Source organism: Panthera onca, chromosome D4 (assembly GCF_046562875.1).
Source record: "Panthera onca isolate mPanOnc1 chromosome D4, mPanOnc1 haplotype 2, whole genome shotgun sequence".
Classification (NCBI taxonomy): Eukaryota; Metazoa; Chordata; class Mammalia; order Carnivora; family Felidae; genus Panthera; species Panthera onca.
This window is the reverse complement of record NC_138351.1, coordinates 8,980,150-9,004,170: the sequence shown is the minus strand read 5'-3', so window position 1 is coordinate 9,004,170 and position 24,021 is coordinate 8,980,150. Positions and strand designations below refer to the sequence as shown.

The 24,021-nt window shown below is 40.4% G+C and overlaps 1 protein-coding gene across 10 annotated transcripts in view; it reads right to left on the bottom strand.

Moving 5' to 3' along the window:
- Positions 1 to 24,021, bottom strand: part of RFX3 (regulatory factor X3) — a 286,452-nt gene that overhangs the window by 43,081 nt on the left and 219,350 nt on the right. For all 10 annotated transcript variants that reach the window (XM_078436058.2, XM_078436061.2, XM_078436060.2 and 7 more), the window contains 5 exons: positions 13,118 to 13,239; positions 11,225 to 11,337; positions 7,312 to 7,427; positions 6,720 to 6,874; positions 2,701 to 2,798 (listed from right to left, as the gene is read on the bottom strand). In XM_078436058.2, coding sequence (XP_078292184.1) covers positions 2,701 to 2,798; positions 6,720 to 6,874; positions 7,312 to 7,427; positions 11,225 to 11,337; positions 13,118 to 13,239 — 604 coding nt within the window. The remainder of the gene's footprint in view (positions 1 to 2,700; positions 2,799 to 6,719; positions 6,875 to 7,311; positions 7,428 to 11,224; positions 11,338 to 13,117; positions 13,240 to 24,021) is intronic.

The following is a 24,021-nucleotide window of genomic DNA, read 5'->3' as shown; positions in this document are numbered from 1 at the left end:
ATATTTTTCTTTTTTTTTAGAAAACCAAACTATATAGCCTCACTTTTTTAAATGGATTAAAAAAATAGACTCTTCAGAGCAATGTCATTCAGATTCACTCTTATCGCCTTTACTTTGTAGAAACCTGGGAATTTTTCAGGTGAAACAAGAGTGTTCATAGCTTCTATCAGCAAATACATAGCCGATAAACTGATCAGACATAAAGCAAAAATCTCAATCTATGTGCAAAGGCTATCCAGGATTTCTCCATTTGCCCCTCATCTACCTTCTATCCTTCTTCATTTCGCTCTGTGCCCAGGAAGACTACTCTGAATGGACTACATTAACCACTTTCCTTAAACTCTGGCTTCCAGTTGGGTTCGGCCAATGATAGACACTGGGAGGGGACACAAGGATAGGAAAAAAGAGAGTTGAGTTCAAAGTATACATTCCCCTACAACCTCTGCTCTCTCCGTTTTGGCAAAGCCAGCTTTCCTGGTCTAAGACCAGAGTCCTGGGGCAGGGGATGGGGGGGTGGGGTGGGCGGGGAAGGAGATGATCTCCTAAGGCCATAGCTTTTACCTCTTTCCCCTTCAGACCTAGGGATGCTCAGGACTTCTCACTATTGTTAGTCCTGGGGTGCTTCACCATTCCTCCGGGTTTTCTTAACTCTGTTTACACCTTTGGAAACAGACCCTTCTTAAATTTTTTTCAATTAATCTCCCTTTGGATATACCATTTGCTTCCTGCTGAGACCTTGAATAAAACAGGTACATTGAAAGATATCAAAAATAATGTCAAAAAAAAAAAGTCTCAGTAAATATCTAAATCTCACGATCTCCTGGAAACTGATCACATGCAGAGGAAACCTAATGAGCATTTTACCATATTGATAGGAACGTATGGTAAGCCATTAAATCACGATGGGCATGTAAGCAGCAACTGATTAAATAGTCCATACTGGTGTTCCCAGGTCAAAGGATGCTGTGTTCTGATAGACGTTTCAGGACTATGTGGAACATGGGAGGAGTCACATTCTCTCAAAAAATAAGTCTTAACACTTTTTTTCCATTTCCGTGATTTATATTAACTGAGTACATCCTATGTGCCAGAAACCACGGTAAGTGCCTCACATATATTACCTTGTTTAATTCTTAGAACTATTATATTAGACACATGTTGTGACCTAAAGGGATTCTGTAGCTTGCTCAAGGTTACACAGAAACTAAGTTACAGTGATGGAGTATGTTTGATAACAATGGCCAGTCGTAACCTAATTATGCTCTTTCCTCTGTCACGGTAGATTATCTTCACTGAGGGAGTGCTCAGCTAAAAAAAAGGCTACACGTCAGTGACAGCAGAAAAGCAGAAGACACCCTCCACCAAGGCAGGTCATCCAAGTCGACTCTGGGGACCGATGAAATGGCCAATATGGCAGATTGCTACCACATTCGCTTTGGTAATACTGGGAAGGGAGGTGTTTTTAACTGCTTGAAGTATTGTTGTGAATATGACTGACTTCGCAAATGGGAAAGCGTTCCGGTAACCATCATAATCAAACGGCACCTCTTGTCTTTGTCCACCTCAATGTGGCACTCTAGAACTTTCAGCAATGATGGAAATGCTCTATGTAAATACTGCCAACTATGGTAGCCACTGGTCACGTGGGGCTATGGCCCACTGGAAACATAGCTAGTGTGACTGAAGAACTCAAATTTTAGTTTAATTTAAAGGTAAAATTCAAATTTAAGAAGTCAATGTGGCTATCCGTAATGCATGCATTAACAGCATAGCTCTAGAGCAGTAATCTAAGGTGGGAATACTGATGAAATGTTCCTTCAGTGTGTTTTATTTTTTTGCTTAGCTGTGTTTTTTTTTTTTTTTTTTTTTTCATGCACGCTTTAGAAAGTGTTATTGCAAATCTTAACTCAAAGCAGAACGAACTGGGAGCTACTCGTGCTACCAACGAGACTTGCCAGGTACAAGAACTTCAATCTCTCAACTATGCCCCCAAATTGAAAGACAAGGTGTGTGGCTGAAGTCTGACAGTGGATACAGTTATTGAGAAAAAGCCACGAATGTAATTTTGGGTACAAAGTTTAGACAAAATCAGTCCCATCTTGCCAGAGGATATGTTCACAGATTAGCCTAAAGTAGTAAGGTTAGGAGGAGACAAAGTGGAGATCAGGATTCATTTCTCTAGCTAAACAATCCACATTCCTTATAAACACTGATCAATTATGAGACAGTTGCTCACTTTAAGAAATGACTACCTATTCACAAAAGCATTCTCCAGTGTTGAAAAAAATAAAACATGCTGAAAATCAAAAGAGTATCAATTTACATGAATGTTTCGCAATATAATGAGTATAGTTGGGGACTTCAAAAAGCTAAAACTCACTCAAATGGAAACTACTTAACATTCTAGGTGATCCTCTTTAATTTTTGGAATTAAGCAATCTGGAATATATACTTTGGAAAAAGAGCTTATAAATACACCACACTTGAAATGATTCTCTAGTTTCTTTGAAAGGAGCATTATCAAACAACATCTCCTGTGAAAGTTCTTTATTACATGGTGATAAAGCAAAAATAAAAAATCGGTTTGAAAAGTTCAATATATGACGATACCAACATAATACAGAATAATTTTCTACATTGTACATAAGACAGAACAATTTTCTAAATACAGAGGAAAAAGCAAAAACATAAAAAACTTACCTTGGTTTGTATCATTCTCTGTGGGATATTGTTCATGGCATTGGAAAGCCAACCTTCAAGGCTTTTTGCAAAATTTCGAATGGCTTGGGTCAAGGCACCTAAATGTTAAAGAATAAAAGCAGAACGAAAAAGACACCAAAGAACATTAATCTTTATTCCAGGAGAAGAGAAAAAATGTGTATATGACATTTCAAATAACACAGAACTTATATTGCCCTCATTGACAAGACTTTTTTAACATTATTTCTAACTTTGAAAGCATCCAAGAATTGTATTTTGGGTTTTTTTTTTCTTTTAAAGCTATTTTTTTCCCAGATATTTATGACACTTTGTTGGGAAATGAAAACATTCAAACGTTTCTGCTTATAGCGACATATACCAGTTGTGAATATACTTATGGAATTTTCTATCTTAAACGAGACATTCTTTCGTTAACAGCTTTATGCTCAAAGGCTAAGTATTTTCTTTATAAATTCTTCATCATGATTTGTTAAGCTCTTAATCAATTTTCCTTTCTTCAGTTAAAAAGACAACATTGCACAGCTTTCTCCCTTCCTCTACATATCTATTCATGCTAGAACATATCATATTAGTTATCTGTTACTCTTGTTGAAAAGTAAGGAAAAAATTAAAATTGCCTGACTTGAAAATTTTGGATAACTATTCTCCATTTCACTTGGCAGGTAGAGATAAAAGATCAATGTGATAAAATTGCTGTCACAGAGACCGGTATTCTTAAGATATTCCTAAAATAGTCCGTTCCGTGTTCTTGATGAATCTGTTAAGACCTGAAAGAGGGCTGGGTCCCATGAGAGTAGTTTTTATAGTGGTCATAAAATGACTGGAAGCATCATCAGTTATCAGTAATGACTACAATTATTTTACAAGAAGGGACTGTCGTATAATAAAAAAAAAGACTTCTTCTCTTGTTCAACAAAGTAATTCAGTCAATAGCATTTTACTTCATCTGTACCCAACGCTCCTCAGTGTAGGGGACAGTTTCAGACATTTAACAGATAAGTGTCTGAAACACCCACAACATGAAATTAACCTCTGTGGGTTCTCAATAATGTGGTAGGCATTCGAATTTGTAGTCTACTCTAAGACACACAGAAGCTATGTTTTTCTCTAAGGCTACCAAGGATATTAATGTTAATGCTGGGATTAAATTCCTTGCTTTTTCTTCCTGTGCTCAAATGAGTCTGACATGCTTCTCTCTATCATTTTTGGTAAAGCAGGGTTAGAAATAATTTAGCTTGCTCAAGTTGCTTGTGAAAGATACAAATTTCACTATCCCAATCATAAAAACAACTGTTTTTTTTTTTTTTAAATCATTTCTTTCACTGGTCAAATGATAGAACAGAGGTTCAAATGACTCAATTTTGATCAGGAAAACACTCAAGAAGTATCGACTCTTAAACATGACAATCATCTACTGGAAACACGGACTTGGAAATTTCTAGAGAATGAATCTTGTGAAATTTCCAGAGCTTCCCACTTGAGCCAAAAAAAGAAAAAGAAAGAAAAATATTTTTCTGCTGTCTTATGTATTAGAACCATGGAGGGCAGGCATGAATGGAAATGAAAAAAGAGTGAAAAAAAATTAACGACCCTTTTTGAAACTCAGTAAAATTTTGTTCAAAATTCACCTTGGCTATCTGCATTTGCATGTTTTCTACTGTTAACATAGAACGCATTACTTGATCAGCATAAAAAAAACCAAGAAGCAAGAAAAGTTACTTTAAAAAAATATTTAGCATGGGTCTTGTTTCATCTGGACAAATTTCATGCTAGGGAAGATTATTAGAGAAAAAGATGTTTTGTATATCAAGTGACTATAAGTTTTTGCTTTCTTGTACTACATGACATCGGGGGCCACCTTTACATACGCTCAAAATTGTACATAAATGTTACTGGTTGAGTTCTTATGCAATTCTTACACTTCACTGTTTTTTCATTTTCAGATAAATGTATTTTAGAATATAGTAGCTTCAAGCTGACTTCAAATTAGTGTGATATGCAGACATTTTTTGGCTAAAAAAAGGAATCCCATCTGGACAGTAAACGGTAGAGTGAAGTACTTGTAGCCAGGAAAGTATAATTTTTAAAAATAAAATTAAGTTTGCTCTCTCTCTAGGGATTCATGTCAGATCAAATTGTGCATTCTGACTCTGACAACTTTTTCTCATGAATGGATGGTTTACAATTGAAAATGATTCCAAAGCTAACTTGTCTCAACCTGCTTGCAATTGATATTAAAAGGCACATGATCGGAAGATAGCTACTTAAGCTGTAATTTAAGTTGTATTTTCTTAAGTCTTGTTGCAGAATCAGAATTAAATCTCTAAGTGTACTTTGGAGGGTAGCACATTAATGTCCCTGGTAACTTCACAGAAGCTATCAAACTAACGTCAGGTGAAAATTCCTGAAGTTGAGTTGTCCGCTAAATGTAGAGACAAACTTCTGGGCAGAAGAAATGGGTTTTCGAATCAAAATTTGCACAAAACAAAGGTCAAGTGTACTGTGCACTTAAAATGATGAGGTGTAGAGTCAATTAAAATTGATACATGATTTAGTTTAGGAAACTGTTGACTTCACAAGTCTTCTGGTGCTAACAGAAGCAAAAGGCTTCAGAACTGTTTAAGATTATCACTCAGAGCACAGGGAGCAAGACAAAAACAAGGAAAATCAAGATTCTGGAACATAAATCAGTAGAGAATTTACACACTGCAATTTTCCATGACAGCGTCATTTTTAATCAATTGTCAGTCAGGAAGCTTGCTGCAGATAGAGTGGAAAATACCAGCAATTGACAAAAATATGAGACAATGACAGTTGGATTTCTTTTTCCTAAACTTATTTCTATACAAACTTATGTGTGTTCGTTGATAGTATATGTAAATGAGTATCTAAGCATCTATTTTAAGATGGCGGGAAACAGGTGGAAAGCACGATCTTCCACTGTTTGTCATATTTAGAAAAAAAAAGAAAATATAAACATACACATGCTGATATCTTCACCTTGTCTTCTATAAAATCCCTCCTTCAATACTTTGTTAGGATTTAACATCAATCAACTGTGAACAGTGTACTTGAAGTACAGGGTTGCCAATTTCACAAGCTAAAAGACTCTGCTTTTACTTTATTCATGTCATTGCAGAGTGGAAATTCTGTCCCACTTCTTGAAAAGTTAAGGTCACTAGTATGTGCTCGTAAAGGTGTTCGCATAAAATCATTTCAACTGCCTACCTCTCCCACAAGTATCCACGGTAGCATTTATATTGACACGTGCAGAAAAGGACTTTGTTTGTTCCAAATATGCACCATCCCTTAAAAAAGGAAACCTAATTTATCTATGTAATATCTACTTGCTTCATGGTGGGAATGCTCACGGAGTAATATATATATATATATATATAGAGAGAGAGAGAGAGAGAGAGAGAGAGAGATTTTTCTCTCCAAATGCCAGTTAACCATTACTGTTAATGGAAACTGCATTTGTGGTTCTCAACGTGATGGAGGGTGACAAAGTCAATGCTTTTGTACAGGAATTCAACTTTAGTGGAAACCAAGATGAATTCATTTCAAATCAAAAGCAACCACGAAGGAAGGAGGCTGGCCCCACAATTACAGATTTCATAAACTTTTGGCTTTCTGAAGGGAACTGTGTCCTTGGGGAGAATAATTTTTACAAGGTTGCCTGGCTTGGGAGTGTTCTGATAATAATTAGTCACCGATGGCTGTCACATCTTTAGGTTATCTTTTCTATTGAAAAGAAAATGAAAGATTGGAAAACAGATCGTGTTTTTTTTTTCCCCGTTTAACTACAGTTTTGCTCTAAGCTGCTTTCATTCAATATTCTTTTGTGTTGCATGGTTTTCTGTTTTTGTGTTTTTTTCTTTTATTTGGCAAATCGAAATGAGGTTAGAATCACCCTAGATCGCGACGTCGCTTCCCCAAACTTCTTGGGTGGAATGTATGAGAATAAAAGCATCCGTACTTGTCTGCATTTAACTTACTAGGAATAGGTCTAAGCACGTCGGGGATGAGAATCTCCACCAAAGCCTGGTACATCCCATGGTCACAGTTACACATCCATTTCAGGATAGACTCATGTTTGCACAGAGTTATCAGCTTTGCTTTCGGAAGTCGACTTTCTATTTCACTCAGATTGCTGGTGTGAATAAATGTAGCAAATGAACAGATGGCAAATGAGGATAAAAAAGAAAATGGACTTTAAAAATAGTTTTAGTTTATCAAATATTACTGAGGTTAGCACTATACCACCATTGCACTGCTTCCGTACGGCTGGATACATATAACACGCCCCCAGAGCTGCCTGTGCACGTTAATGCTTTCTGACGGCATGAGAGGCAGGTATGATACTAATTCCATGAGGATGAAACAGCTCTACCGCAGTCCCCCAAATCAATAAAAATGGGAGCTACCACACACACACCGAAACCTCCAGAGAGCACTTTGTGGTTCATTTCTATCCATTCATTTAATGTTATCACGTAAGGTTCACAACTGGTATACATATCTCTCGTTTATTAGCTGTGACATCTACTCGGCCATGAAAATGAATTGGAAAAGCATATTGATTCTGACCTTGATTCGGTGATGGTAGTGCCGTCGGTTGGAGTAGAGGGAGAATAGCGCCAGAACGTTTGCCACAGTTTTTCTATCAGGCTAAACTGAAGATTCACGACAACGTCCAATATTGCCTAAAAAAAGAAAACGGTTATATCCGCGTTACCTTACGATGCTTCTCAAGGGGACGTGTGAAGAGCGCGTTACGTGTCGGGATGGCAGTGGTGAAGACACCTGTGGGTTCGTAAGCTATACGGTGAACGTGGAGTAAATTTTGCCAACGGAAGGCAAACAGAAGAGCTCAGGCAGGGAGAACATAACGTCTGGAAAGACTGACGGGATGGCGTGTATTCCTCCAATAGTGGCCTCGTATTGTATCCCAGCCTCGCTTTACCTGTCTTTGTTCTCCTTAACTCCCCTTCCTCTCCATTTTCTTCTCTTGCTTTTCTTTCATTCCTTCACACACGGCTTCCTTCGGCTTCCATGGCCGCTGCCACTCTTCCTATTCTCAGACCCAAGGGGCACACAACAAAGGTGCGATTCACACCAGTCCCCAGAGGGTTGGGTGTGTTCCCGGCCGTCAAAGATGGCGGAAGCAAAGGGTGTGGAGCTGCTTGGGCCTGGTGGACAGAGTCAAGGCTAAATGGGCCTGTCTAGGGCGGCTGACTAGGATTCCGGAGTGTTCCCAGGCAACCAGAGTCTGGACCAGGGACTACAATGACAATGGCCTTCAGAGGACAGCACCTGTCTGGGCAGAATAAGGGTACCTCTGTGGTCAAGCCACACCTCCATCTCAATCCTCCCTCGGCTTACTCCCTTCAGAGAGGAGCTTTAAGACCATCCCCCTTTCTGACCTTGGGGGCAGGAGCCGCATCCTCCTTCTCCTTCATTTTATCTCCCAGAACCATTTCCCAGCTGCATCAAAGATGCTTTTTTTTTTTTTTTTTTTGATGATGCTAAAATTTGCCCCCTTCATTAAATTTTGATGATCAGGTTTAATTTCACCCTGCCATGGCAATTAGTTTATAAATTCGTCTTCAGATAAAAGCAGTCACAAAACCAAAGAATCACTTGTTTGTGCAAAGAACATGTGATTCTGTGATTATTTTGAGCATAAAAGACAGAAGTCATCAGCATAATGTGTTTGATGCTGGCAGTACTGAGAACCAGGACAGGTAAAACAGGCCCATCGAGATCTAGAGTTCACAGAAGCAGAGAGACAACAGGGGGCAATCAGGAGAGTCCATCTGGGTATTTGAGGCAAACAGAGGAAACTGTAACCACAATTCTATAGTCTCCGCCACCTGTGTCGATCTGGCCCTACATAGGATACGGAGAATAACTGTCCTTCTATATAAACACACTGAGACCAATTCAAATGTGAAGCAAAATACGTTTGAGGGCATGTTCTGGTGAGCAGTAGGGAATGTTACACGTCATTGCATAATGAAGACGGAGGAAAGGGAATGAATGAATGAACACACTCCTCACCCTATGATACTAAGAACAATTAAGATGCAAGTATAAGCCTTGACAGTGAAAGACAGATAGATGTCCCTCTTCCCAGGCAAAAAAGTTCTCAAGAGGCAAATTATTAAACTGCTCTCCCAACTGTACCGTGGGCACAGTCTAAGAGATATCTACTAACAAAACAACTACTAACATCATATATAATACCTAGGTATCTCTATCTATGAGAACACTAAATTTTAGGGGCGCCTGGGTGGCTCAGTCGGTTAAGCATCCGGCTTCGGCTCAGGTCATGATCTCACAGTTCGGGAGTTCGAGCCGCATGTCGGGCTCTGTGCGGACAGCTCGGAGCCTGCTTCGGATTCTGTGTCTCCCTCTCTCTCTGCCCCTCCCCTCCTCATGCTTTGTCTCTCTCTGTCTCTCAAAAATAAATAAACCTTGAAAAAAATTTTTAAAAAATATAAACTGTACAGAATATGAAAAAATGAGGCAAGTAAAGAATTCAGTGCATCTGAAATGCAACCTCTCCAAATTAAATAATTTCAAATGATTCTTTTGAAAAGGACATTCCCATCAGCCTCACTTGGGACATTTTTACAAGTGAATAAAACATTTTATCATTTGTCCACCCACTTTCAAATACGTTCTGACTGAAATATACAGGCAGATGTATTTTTAAATAATCCTTATTGTACTGGTTTCGGGCAGGTGACTATTTACAGGAGAGGAGACGAGACTGAGACACCTGTACTTCAAAAGTCTGGAAGTCTGACATGAAAAAATAATCACGATTCTTCTTTTCCATACCCGCCGCCATGTCTCCCGAGAAATGGCGTGAACGTTTGTAACTCTGTGAAAACATGGGGATCATTCTATGGACCGCCATTCCCCACATATGCTGATTACCATACCCACCCATCTCTCTTCATAGAGACTATTCCCGGATGCTGGTATGTTAATGAAATTTTTGTGATCCTGAAGATACTTTCGTCTCTCACCTTATTGGTGGAGCTTTTCACTTGGAATAAGCTTACCGTACACTCCTTAGTAATACAAAGGATGGTGCTCCAACTTGTAGTTTGAACAAAGAGAAACTTCAAAAGAATCTAAATTATATTTGTGAGGGTTGGGTTGCTTTAAGAAGGATTCACCTGAACACAGAGAAGTGAGAAGTTGCTTAGAGAATCTTCACATAAAAATCTTGAGTGAATATATGTGATATTTATGTACAAAGAAAGAATTTTTTTCTAGACACATAAGGCTCCTCCAGGAATTCTTTCAGGTTGGGAGAATTCTTTCGAGTGTAGTCGGATGGATATGAAGAGTCTTTATCATGCCAACAAATGTTGGGAACAAAGAGAGAACCTGCCCTTGGTTGTTAATGATCCAGCACCCTTGACAAGCACTCGGATTCGCTCAAGCAGTTGGTATTTCTGGAGTGGGAAAGAAATCTGTGAACGCTGTGAGCTGAGACTTCTCACTGCATACTGCCTTGTCCGCAGTCGGGAGGGCTGTCCAGGAAAGGCAAGGGAACATCTTCTACTCCTGAGAAGATCACAAAGAGCCCTGGAATGAAGCTACTTAAGTTCTAAACAGACTCCTCTTTCAAAAAGAGAGGCACTTAAGACGATTCTTACGGCGATCCCTTATGCCCTTTCCACCAGGTGAGCTACAGGTACATTAACCCGCTGTCCTGGAGACAACGAGCCAGGTGCAATGGGGCACACTGCCAAAAGGAGGAGAAGCAGGGATGGAAAATACCAAGAGAAACGTTAAGTAACCACAAAAACAAAACAAAACTAGAGCCTCATTAATCCTTGGAAGGAACACCTAACGCGCTTCACTAAGCATTTCTAGAAAATACTCTTTTTTTTTTTTTTTTTAAAGTTTATGTATTTATTTAAGTCATGTCTACACCCAACACGGGGCTCGAACTCACGCCCCTGAGATCAAGAGTCACGTGTTCCTGGAAGAGTCACATGTTCCACATCCTGGAACTTATTCTTCATTAGTACACTTAGAAGTGTCTGTTCTTTTTAATGGCGGCACAGCATTCTGCTCAAGAGACCGTATGTACCGTGTGTTATTCAGTTCCCTTGTAGATGTGGACGCTCCAACCAATCTTTTGCGCTAAAAGCCGTAATGCAACGAGTTCCTTGTACACTTATGTCTTCACCCAGGTGGCATACTTTGTCGGGTGAGTACCTAGAGGTGGTGGAATTGCCACGTCTAAGGATTCAGACTAGGAAAGGCTAAGGAGACGGAGAGTAGAACGTATTCTCGTTTTCTTGCGTCCATCATTTCTTCAGGCGGAGACCGGAAGAAAGATGAATTTCTCAGTGTTCAAAGATACATGAACTAACTTTACCTGTCCTCTAGGAATAAGCTTGATTATTTTAGTTTAGCAAGTTGTCTGGCAAAAATTTTAGTGTGCGTTCATACTGCGTTTGAAAAAACTTACCTCACAGTGCTCTCGATAAAGACTCTGCAGTGACTTGATATCCTCAAAGGTAGTACCATCTGGCAGAGAAGAGATTTCAACTTCTCCAAACTCTGGAAGTGCTCGAGATGCATCTGTTGCCATGACAACACAACAGAAAAAAAAAAAAAAAACACCTCTCATGGATTGTGCCAATTATAGATTAATGAGGGAAAATTTAAGAAGACTAAAAAAAGGAAAAAAAAAAAAACCCATAAAGGCCAGAGGTCTAACGATGGAAGAACTTCTCATAGTAGTACGTTTCAAACAAAATGTAGCAACAGCATCAGTGGAGGGGAATTGAGGAGGCACTGAAAAATTGTGGAGGAACTAAATTTTCACTACGATTATACTAGAAATAACATACCATAATGTCTCTCAACCTAGGGCCTCTACTAAGAGAAAAATATCTCGAGCTGGTCAGTATTGGTTTTAGTTATTATTGTGTTGTGTTACTTAGGAATATAAAAAACTAAACGTAGCTTTAAACTCTGTAGGCTCATACTTCTTATAACATCATAAACTAAAAGAGCTACGAAATGAACACACATAAAACTACAAAAATAACATTAAACTTAACAACATTAATTTGATATGATGGACGAGACTGCTGTCCTATCACTAAATTCCCACTTGCAACATGAATACGGTATTGACTGCTGTGGCCTAGAACTTTTGAGTTTGACAGGCCTATACCAACATGTCCTTGGTGGGGCTGATTCTCCCGTTATTATTCTGTATTCAAAGCTGTGGAACCTTCCTCCACAAAGCACTGGGACGTCATTTAGCCTTCCCTTGGGACGAATTACATAATTTATGTAATTTACCTAGTAAGTCTCTCCCTGTTCTTTTCTCATTAGCTCTGGACAATTTGTGCAATGCACTTTGGTGCCTGCTTTATCCTAAATTCAAATCCAGATGCGTAAACGAAAACCGCACAACGGTTTTCGTTCTACTCTTCTAGATGATCCAGAAGACGCTCCTATTATAATTTTTTTTTTTTTTTTTTACAGATTCTAATTGAAATAAAAACAAAGTAAAAAAAAATCAAAATTCTCGTTGAGAGCTCAGCTCAGGCTCTCCAGAACACACGTGACGACTCCAGTTTGAGAAACGCTGCCGTAACGCTTTCAACATCAGTATCTACTCTGCCCTGAGAGGCCTTGTGCATTGTTTGTCAGAAAGTCCACATCGACAAGTATACACACGCCACAGACTCACACACACGCAAACTCTTTGCTGGCTTCTGTCTGTCTTGATCTGCTGCACGGACACTATGTGTTTTCATCTCGACAAGAGTTGTCAGTTAAAGTGCCATTTTTTGCACGTCTAGCTATCACAGGAATATGCGGAATGTTCCAATTCCTAACTCTTTAAGTAATAAGACACACGGACACCATCTACAAAATTACAAGAATAGGACAGACTGTGATTAGTTTGAATGAACAGCTTACTTTTCCAAAGTTTCTAGCAATTTTTTTTTTTTTTCTAATCTGAGCCTATGCGTTTTGCAACGTTATTGGCAGGCAATGAGAATTCTTGTTGGTACTTGAAGTAAACTACTGAAAATGGACACAACGCAATTTTCATCACAAAAACCCCATGAATACAAATTCTGCAAGACGAGGTCACGGCTATGAGCCTTTCATTCACATGCACTTAGAGGTCCTACGCAGCTTGAGATTTTTTAAAAGCTCTCGGGAACATGAGAAAGTAGAAATGATCTACAACTATCGTAGGATATACACGGAGACACACAAATCTTTCTGTGTAATTAACATCTGTAATAGACACAGCACTTGGAGAAAACACTAGTATTGTTCTCTTCTTTTCAACATGCTAATAGCAACTAATACGCATTACACCTTAACATACCTAAAAACTGTTGATGATGTTGACTTTGGGCAATTACAGTTTGCTCAACAGATGTGCCTGTCTGTTGACCACTTCCTGTGAAACCATCTGCAACCCCATCCACTTTCTGCATAGGCTTGTACCTAAAATATTAGATGGGAAAAAACAAATAGACCAAATTATTCCTTGTTGGTTATGTACTACACAAAACTCCCACGGCATTCAATTTTATTCTATCTTCTGTAATGTCTCATGATAGTTGTCGGATGAATTCTCAAAAAGTTAGGATGAAGAAACTTTTTTCAATTGTGAAAAGAAAAAGGAGAAGGGAGGGGGCTTAGGAGAGGGACCAGTTTTTGAAAATTCAGAAATTGAAGAACAAAAGAGTTACGAGGTATTTCTCTGGACAGCGGTAGCAAAGGTGCCCACGGTTAAGTGCAGTCTGAACATGACTCTTAATGGCCAATGGATCAAGGCGAAAACATTTTAAATACGTTGGGACTTTAATCTGAAATAAGATCGAGGAGCTGGGGCCTGAGAAACGTTAACGAATGGCTTTCGATTAAAAGTATCTCTCAAACATGATTCAGCCTACAAACTCTACCATACTCGTTTTCATATTTCCTAAAGCCTCCCATGCATCTCAAGACATTCATCCCCAACAACCCCTATCCTCGTCTGCAAATGCAAAGACCGTAAGCACCGGCTTGTAGCAAAATACATGCAAGATTCCATCTACAAAGTAGGTTAGCAAATTAAAATAAATAAATAAAAAGAATCAAAGTCTGCTACAGTTATGCATTTATGTTCAGGTCCTACTTTTATACAAACTCATGAACTCTCTTGCTAAGACACAGCAAACAGGCTCCTGCACGGGAGAGAAGGAAAAACTCCTCGGGAGAGAAACAGCACATATGAAAATCAGCCCGGGTGAGTCTCTTAAGACGGGCAAATACAAAATAAGAAAAGAAGCAGCAACTGTAATTTCTTCTTTTTCTAAGATTTCAATTGTTTTCCTTCATTTAGAAATTCAGAAAAACAGATAACCCTAAGACAAAAAATGAAAATCGACAATAAGCTTATTACCTAGAGATAACATTCACTTTATGTTTCTTCTCCCATTTTCCCCCATTTCTGATCATATTTCTAAATAAAACCACCTAATGTTCTCTCCACCCAGACACTTCACTCTTATAAGTCAACTGCACCACTGGTATGGAATTACTGTGAATAACAATGTCCCCGGTACATGAACAAGATATACGCTCAGGCACTGGCACTGGGTGACAGATACGAAATGAACAGACATCACGCAAACCAAGGGTCGGGCAGTGTTAGGAAATGATTCCATCTTGAATGTTATTAATGAGAACTTAGATAAACACACCTTCCCAGAAACAAACTGTAATCCCTCCTAATGACATTTGCGTTCATTTCTTAGGTGACAGTCTCTCACAGAGAACTACGAAAAGCAAACAAAGTCAGAAGACAAACAGGGTAGGAAAAGAGGACAACTGACTTCATCCGTGTTGGCCCTGGGCCACCAAAATGTGGATTGTTATTCTGTAAGGATATCAAACAACTCAAACCTATCCTTTTATTTACCGGGAGAAAAAAAAAGAACTCAAAGTACTTTTGTGTTGGGGAAAATGTGTTAGAAGTGTCACTTATGAAAAAAATGGAATGTTTTGATTTTTTTTCCTCCTTAAAAAATTATCGTGGAGAGGCAAAAAAAAAAAAAAAAAAGAAAAAAAAAGACTTTGTGCGGCAAGTACTTTGAGTACTTGTGTGGGAAAGCAGTTGCCAACCATTCTGTTCTGGAAGATGTGAATGATTTTATCCTTAGGGAACTTTCTCATCCTCTTTAATCCATTCCAGGTTTCCTTTGATTTTAGCCCCCGCTTTTAGAGCTACGAAATTTTATGCCACTAATACAATAGGCAAAAACTGTTTAACCGTGTTTCTTCCTTTAAGTTAATGGAGTTTGGGATGCAGGGAGTTAACAGACAAGAGGTTAAAAGGATTTGAATTATTTCCCCTGCAGAAGAGAAAATGGAAATATTTCCTATCAATTTCAACTACATTAAACTTAACAGAGGATTGGAGAGTAATTAGGAGAGTTTGCCTGGCTATGCTTTATCAAGCTTCCTTTGTCCTGCACAGCACCTAGTACACCACGGATGTTGTGCAGGCACAAATGTCAAGGATAAGTATAAAAGGAAATGATGTTGGGGCGCCTGGGTGGCTCAGCCGGTGAAGCGTCTGACTTCGGCTCAGGTCGTGATCTCACGATTTGTGAGTTCGAGCCCCACATTGGGCTCTCTGCCGTCAGTGCAGAGTCCGCTTTAGATCCTGTCTCCCTCTCTCTCCCTGCCCTTCCCCTGCTCACGCTCGCTCGTGCTCTCTCTCACAAAAATAAACATTAAAAAAAAAAAGAAAGAAATGATGTATATTCCTGTGGGACCGTAAGTTTTCAGAGGACAGACGGACGACGTTGTGTCGCCATCTACTTGCACACAGTACTTGTCAAGCCTGAAGCCCGCAGGCAGAACGATCTGCTTCCTCAGAAAGACGGACACAGAGGAAATTCGTAAGGGGAAGGAACACGTATGGTATTTTAAATGAGCATCCAAAATCAGAGTACATTATAACTAATGCACGATTATGCTTCCTAATAATGATATTGAGTGGGAGGGGCTGATTAGAGGTATGCTCTATTACACAGGAGATGGAAAACACATCAAGAGTAGCCTGTAGATAAAAAGGAAGGAAGTTGGTGAATCCTGAAGAGACCGTGCAGGCCAGTACTTAACAACAAATCTCATATAGGATAGGTAAAGAAAAAAAAAAAAAAAAGAAAAGAGGGGACTTATTCTAACCGTAAGAATAGCAAGGTGAACGGGGGATTGAATGGATACACTCCGGTTGCCTTGTCAACGGGACCTCTGGAAGCCAGAATCTGAGGTTGTATCTCCTCAGAGAAGGGTTGGGGGGGGAGTCTGGGAGCGGTGGGTGCCATAAATGGCAGCAATATGGCTCGCAGATGAGAGCAGTATCTTCAGGAGCCTCCAAGTATGAGAGAGCTCCAAGGTAATGCTGATTTGCGTGCTTTGTTTTAAGCAATAAGTCACGTAGGGGCTTATGCTCAGGGTACTGCCCTGCACGGGACTGGCATGTAGAAAGAACCCCCAGAAATCACAAACACTGGACGGAGGAAAGCTACATGTTGATCTTCCTGATGATCGAAGGAGAACATCTTCTCGCTACCATCACCTCAGAGTTGAGTCTCCACCACTCCAACAGGAAGTCAAGAATAGTCCCATTACAAACAGGCTGACCAACTATCTGTGGTAACTGATTCCTCCTGGAAGAAACAGTCATAGATGATACGATCTTACATTGGGTTTTGGAACCTAAACGTGTATCCGTAACCGGGTAGCTTTCCAAAAAATTCAAGAGCTAGGCTCACCCTAGGTCTAGCCAGCAAAATTTTTAAAAATAGGGCTTAGGAATTGGCCATGTTAACCTGCCTCCCAGATATGTCTTGAGTAACCTGCACAGAACTAGTCGGCAGGAGCCTCTTGGCCCGATATAAATTCCTTCAGCCCAGGGCTGTCCACGTATACCCATAACATCAGAGAAAAGTCATTTTTTGTACACTGAGTCACCAATTTTCAATTTGTTCCCAATAAACAACGTTTGGGACATAACTACCAGTGAGTGGATAATAAATGAATGAATGAATGAATGAATGCTCAAGGTCACATATTTCATTTGATCATACTACCAATTGGTCTTAACATGTATCAAATCAATTTAACAAATATTTATTGAGCATTTACTATGGGGCGTGGTTTTGAAAAGGCTATGTACAAACAAAATCTTTCCAGGAGTTTTTTCACATTCTGTTGGCTTTCATGATAACCCAACACTATGTTAACCCTGGGTGAATTTCAACTGACCTTTTAGCGTTGAAACACAGTTTTCAAATTTCCTGCCTCCTTAGCTTCTTCATAAAATACCCACTATTCACACACTAAACCGAAAATCCAGAGACACTTTTCTCCTGAAAAAAATAAATTCTTTGTTGAATCTTTTAAAAAGCTGCACTTTTTAGTATTTAAGAGTATCTTCTCAGGGCAGCTGGATGGCTCAGTCAGTTGAGCGTCCGACTTCGGCTCAGGTCATGATCTTGCTGTCTGTGAGTTCGAGCCCCGCGTCGGGCTCTGTGCTGACAGCTCAGAGCCCGAAGCCTGTTTCGGATTCTGTGTCTCCCTCTCTCTCTGCCTCTCCCCCACTCATGTGCATGCTGTCTCTCTCTCTCTCTCTCTCTCTGTCTCTCTCTGCAACAATAAACTTAAAAAAAAAAAAAGAAAAAAATTTAAAAAAAGACTATTTTCTCTATCCCATCTATTTTAGAAATCCAATAGCTTTAGATTACATTTTCTTCCAGGAGATTCTTAGTGCTCCTGAGTATATGTGCTCTGAGAAAGACCTGTGCTACATCAAATGAAGAAACAGCTCTTGGTTTCAAAATTAGTAAGAGGCAAATGATAATTTTAACAGCTTGCAGCTCCATGGGCAATCAAAGCTAAAGTTGTTAATGATTAAGAAATCAAAGAAAGTCTAATGCTTTAATAGCGGAGCGTGTGCATGAAACCTGTCGCTAACATGGAAAACACGGTAAATTGTTAGGAATCTTCCCCCATGGGGTTAGTCATACCTGTGATTTAGAACTTGGACAGCTGGAACTCTACTGTAAAATAATATCTAATTCTGTCAATAATCTCACATGTGCAGACACTGAAGGAATCCAGTGAAAGGCAAAGAGTGGCCTATATTTATTATATTGACTCTCTTATATTTAGCAGTACCGGGATTTTCAGTGGACTGAGTGCAACGTTTGGAAAAGTCCCTCTGAAGCAGGTGAAAAACGCACAGGAAAAATGCAAACTCTCAACTGCACGGGCCAAGAGAGCCTTCACCATTCTGGGAAGGACACAGTCGTCTGATATGCAAGAACAAATCGAAATGTTGAGCTCAGAATCAGGGACAGAGGCTCAAGTTGTCTATCGGAATCTTGAGATTCCCTTTTAGAACAACCACCTCGGAAAATCTTTAGGTGGCTCGAGGCCTGGAATGATATAAAACGTGAACAGGTCAGAGGAAAACCGGGAGGGCCGAGAACGCCTTTCTTTGAGAATACTGACTCCCTGGTGTCCCACTCAGCACGTCTGTGTCTCCACGACTTCGAACATCAACCCTGCTGGTTAATGACAGTGGCTCCGTCTCTTCCATTCTTGTGGGAGGCTCAGGAAGTACCTGTCTCTTCACTAGCTCGACATCTACCGTGGGGCAAGGAGAAGAGGGGACAATTAAATTCAGATGGGGGTAGTTGTCTTAATTGCAGCGGGGTTCATGCGGAAAGGACGAGGTAAGCCGTTGGCTAAAATGAAAGCCCGGATCATTCGTTCACTTGACAAGTAGGTACGGAGCGCGGACAAATGAGCCAAGGGCCCTCTTTAGGTGCTGAGGCTATAATGTTGAAAGAGGCAGACGCTATTCTCATCTCACGAGTTTCTCCAGTGGGTCCTCCCAGTGGCCCTTTCAGTTACACCCATTCTAGAGGGATGTCCCCCTTCCTCCTGTATTTGGAAAATAACAACCCGATGCCACCTGACGCCAAGATGGCAACAACCACAGGAGAGAACAACCCGAGGCTCTAAGAAGCAACACGTTAGTGACCTTCCTGCATACGGCAAAACTAAATGGGTCTCGATTTCCTTATCGGTAAATAGCCCATGTAATTGCCAAATGAGATCTTGCATGGAAAGAGCTTACTGAAGGACATTTTAAATGGTCAATAAATGTCTGTCAGAAGGGGGAGTGGTAGCTGTTACCCTTAACAAACTTTACACGAATTACCATAGTTAATAATTACTGAACTGTGATTATCTGTGATTCTCTTATCGTCAGGGGAAACCATCTTGACATCAGGGACTACATACAGCAGTGGCCTAGCGAACATTAAATATTTCAGGGCCCGAGATTCCTTATGTCTCCAAAAGCCAAAGGCAGAGCACCTGATCAACTTCCCACTAAAGATTCCTGCTACCTTTTGCTCTCTCAGACCAACCTGCCAGGTCTAGATGCTAAGCTCTGTAATGACCCCAGGGGGTTCACGTTCTAGGAAAGGGATAATACACTATTAACATCAATCAAAGCTGAAAACCACTGGGGAAGAAAAAGGAAGGAAGGAAGGAAGGGAGGGATGGAAGAATGGGAAAGAATGGAAAGAAAGAAATGGAACCCAAAGTTGCCCAACTGCTTGGGTTCATTCTCCTCTGAAACAGCCTTATTCTTAAAGAAATATTTTTCTCTGGTACACATAGTATAATAGTACAGAATAATAGATTACCTAACCCTTGAATATTTCCAGCTATTAAAAAAAACACTTATATACTTTTTTCCACCTGAACTTCAAAACAATCTGTGAGGTGGTCTACTCTATATATTTTTATTTTGCAGATGGAGAAACCAAGGTTCGGTGAAGTTCAGTCACACACACTGCAGAAATGCCAAAGCAGCCTATACTCTGACTCTCATTTCCCAATTTTAAATATGGAGTTCTTTCCACTAGTCTGTGAAGTCCAGACTAAGGAAGGTCTTCTAATGACAAGGGTTCTTGTCCTCCGTCACTCCTTCGGAACATGCGTGCTTTCACACTCGTCTGCAGAAGAGCAAAAGTAGCCTTGCTCTATCATCTTTCCACCTGGCCTCAGTTTCCCCTCCTCTGAGTGCCACAAAGTTTCCTTCTTTCACAGAATCCACTTCCTGTGAAGGGACCACTCAAAGAGGCAGGGGGTGACACATTCCCTCACTAGTATGGACATACTCACTAACGTGTTGTATTTCCTTTTTTTTTTTTTTTTTTTTAAGTTTATTTACTTTGAGAGGTTGGGGGAAGAAAGAGAGAGGGAGAAAGAGAATCCCAAGCAGGCTCTGTACTGACAGCACACAGGGGGCTCGAACTCACGAATCTCAAGATCATGACCTGGGCGGAAATCAAGAGCTTAAACGGCTGAGGCACCCAGGCGCCCCCTCCTTTTCTTTCATATGCAAAAATTTATCACATGTGTATGTTTCTGTTTGGGTTATCTTCCCTCTTTAAAGGTGGCATTCTTTTTCTTTTTTTAAAATTTTTTTCATATTTATTTATTTTTGGGAGCAAGAGAGACAGAGCATGAGTGGGAGAATGGCAGAGAGAGAGGGAGACAGAATCCAAAGCAGGCCCCAGGCTCTGAGCTGTCAGCACAGAGCCCGACGCGGGGCTCGAACTCAGAAACCGCGAGATCGTGACCTGAGCCGAAGTCGGACACTCAACCAACTGAGCCACCCAGGCGCCCCAAGGCAGCATTCTTATAAGGACAAGCGGACTAGGTTCCTGCCCTGGTTGCTACATGATTGTGGGCAGGTTATTTAACCTGTACGGGCTTCAGTTTTCTCATTAAGAGGATGAGTTGGACTGGGTGACCTCTTCCTTCCAGCTGAACATTCTATGATTCTGTGGTATCTCTGTTGGAGGTGATGGACATATTCTCTACGCAGCTGCTGGTTGCTATGTGCTGGCTGGAGGAATGCGCTTTAATAGTTTGAGAACAGATCAAACTGAGATCAAACCCCGCCCAGCCCACGGTCAACAGCACTGGGCTCTCTGTCCCACCACTTCTGCTACAAGGATTTGGAAACATAACTAAGATAGGTATGCCAACGCTCTTTAGGTACGTCTCTGAAATATTAAAAATAAACTGCAGCAAGCATTTTTACCTGGTGTCCACAGCTGAAGATTACTGATCTTTGGGCTCTATGATAACCTAACTTATTTATTATCTGAATGAGGGCAAGCCAATTATCCATGAGTAAATTGCCTTGAAAAACAGAAGATCACATTTAAGTGCAGAAGTTATTTTCATAGGAAATATTTTCAACCGAAGATATTAAAAGAAGCTAGTACACATTCTCTTGCTTTCTTGACCAGGACACTTCAGCTCTTCTCGATTACCTAGAAGGTCACCAATACGCCAAAGTCATTACACTGTGTTAGACTAGATTCTAGTCCCTCGACTGATGATACTCGAAGGGCTTCTGGACTACCTACGTCTCCTTGGCCCTCCACTGAATGTGCACACGCTGTCCTGTTGGATAGCCCAAGAGTGAACAGAAGACCCTTGTCACCTCATCACTTCTATTTCCTCTTGCCAGCTGTTATACCTCATGAATACCTAGGAATGAAGGGGGCTCTAATCTGCTCCTTTAGGGACATGGCTTGAGGATGGCTTCCTCTTTTCAATTAAGCTCAACTATGGGTTCTGTGACATCTGTTTTTTTTTTTCCAATCAGAAGCTGTTTCCATTTATTTCCAGACTCATGGCTATGTTCCATATGGTGGTGTTGCTGGGAATCGGATTTGGAGACAAGTGAAAATTTCCCCTACTACCCTAGCAAATCTTCAAATGAGACACCATATGTAAAGAGGTTCTAAAAATTATAAAGTTACACAGAACAATAATCATTAGTACTTCTACAACTGCTATGATTCCAGCCTTAAGAGAAAAGTGTACAAAAACTTCACTCCTCGCTGATACAATGATCACCGCATACGCTTGAATTTTCGTCCCCTATGAACACATAAGACATGTAAATTTATACTACGGAAGATGTGCGTCTTTAGATGCATGAACTAACGCTTGAGGCGTTTAAACCATTTGAATATTCTAAAATATCAAACACAAGAGCTGCTATAAAATATCTGAAACCTTTCACATGTCACTTGAATTTTAACAAGAATGGCAGGCTCTTCTCACATACAATTTAGTATCTTCGATAGAATCATTTGAGTTTTATAAGCCACAAAATGAATGCTATAATACTTTCTTTTTCCATGGTCTTTCAACAAATACTCTTAACCCCTACATCCAGACTTGGGGCGAGAAAGACTGCCTCAGTGGCTTCTATGCAACAGAGTAGGTGGCTTCAGTTAAAGCCTATGAATGCGGCCAGTTGGTAGGATCCTTCAGAGAGAGAACAGAAGCCTCCCTCTGTCCTGCTGGTCCCCACGAGGGGGCTGTGAGGTTGATCACACTAACCGCAATCAGTTAGCAAGACACCATCACAAAAGCCCCCCCCCCCGTCCACAAGCCACAGCTTGTGTCATTAAAAACAAACAAAGAATTGTCGGCACAGTGTGCCCTTAACACGGATTTGAAATGTGCAGATCCACATACACGCAAACTTTTCTCGATAAACTCAGTACTGTAAATGTATTTTCCTTATGAGTTTCTTAATAACATTTTCTTCTTTCTGTCACTTTACTGTAAGTATACACAATATCATACATATAACATACAAAATATGCATTAACTGACCGTGATCGGTAACGGCTTCCGGTCAATAGTAGGCTATCAGTTAAGTTTTTCCGGGAGTCAGAAGTCATACCCAGGTTTTGGACCGGGTGGGGGTCAGTGCCCCTAACCCCAAGTTGCTCAAGGGTCAGCGGTGTTTCTTTGCTCCTGTAACATCCTTATGTCACAAGAGAGCGAACACCACAAGAAACTAAAGTTGGTACAATTTATGAATATCACTGAGAATTTTATGCATACATCCACATTATGTCTTATTCTAAAAGCAACTACAATTAGACTGAGATGGCAGGGTTTTCATGGCTTATTAACCTTTAGAGCTTTGGAATCCGTTTCAGAAGGAGACCCTTCTGAGTTCTAGGACTTGCTTCCCTAACCCAGGCTTTTTTTTTTTTTACAAAGAATGTCCCTCGAAGGCTACCATTTCCGTGAGAACGTGCTGGGATTCCTTGCAGGTTAAATCCAGCTGTCTCGAGTGCAACTTATCAAGTGGTTGTTCACATTTAAGTTGGAATAGATGTTAGTTTTGAATCAAACTTCTCTGTTTTTGGTTTCAGTCTCCCCATCAGCTCCACTGTGCACGATGTACAACAGCAATTTATTACAATCCACACAAACTCCATCTCCATATAAGGGACTGTTCTGTGATTTATCTTACTGTATTTTTCTGAGCCCCTTTAATGTATCTCCTGGGCTATACACCCCAAAAACCAGAAATCAGCAATTAAAAAAAAAAAAAGGTCGAGAAACCGTGAATTAAAAAGCTAAAAACCTGGAGATAACCTTTACTTAGCAGCCAATCCTGAACTGACTCTTCAGTCTGGGACACTCGCACCGGAAATTATGATGGTGTTAAACTATTCAACAGGCATCTTTGCCTCCAGCCCGCTCCCATTAAATGTCTTACCCAAAATAAAAAAGTTATCTCTCCAGAAAAAAAATCTAAAGGTTTCACCGTTCTGCTCCAAAGCTGTACACAGCTTCCAAGCGCACAGAGAACAAACTTGCTAGCTTCGTATACAACCAAGTCCCCTAAGCCATGACCCAAAGTATGTTTTAAATCTCCTCTCCCGCTGAGCCAATCTTCTTCTTGGTTCTGCCCCTGCCACGTCAGCCTCCCCAAATCACACAGTCCTTACCAAGGACATCCTGGACTGCACCCCTGTTTACCCGCGTCCTTCTCAGACAGCACTTCCTCTATGACACTTCTCAATCCTCCTCTCTCAGGGTTTGCTTAAAATTCCTCTGTATTTCAACAGTTCCCGGATCAAAGCTTTACTTCAGCACTTCACACACTGCGTTACTTAAGAAAAATGTTTCACGTGCCTTTCCTTCTAATTTCTGAATTCCTCAAAGTTAGAGACTGTGTCTTCTCTGGGCCCATGGGGTCTAGCAGGTAGCAGAGACGTAATCAGTGCTTGCAGACTAAAGAAAGGACAGACCATTGCAGGATATATTGTTTCTCTGGCAGTGACTTGGAGCTAATGCTTCCGACTAAGCTAGTAT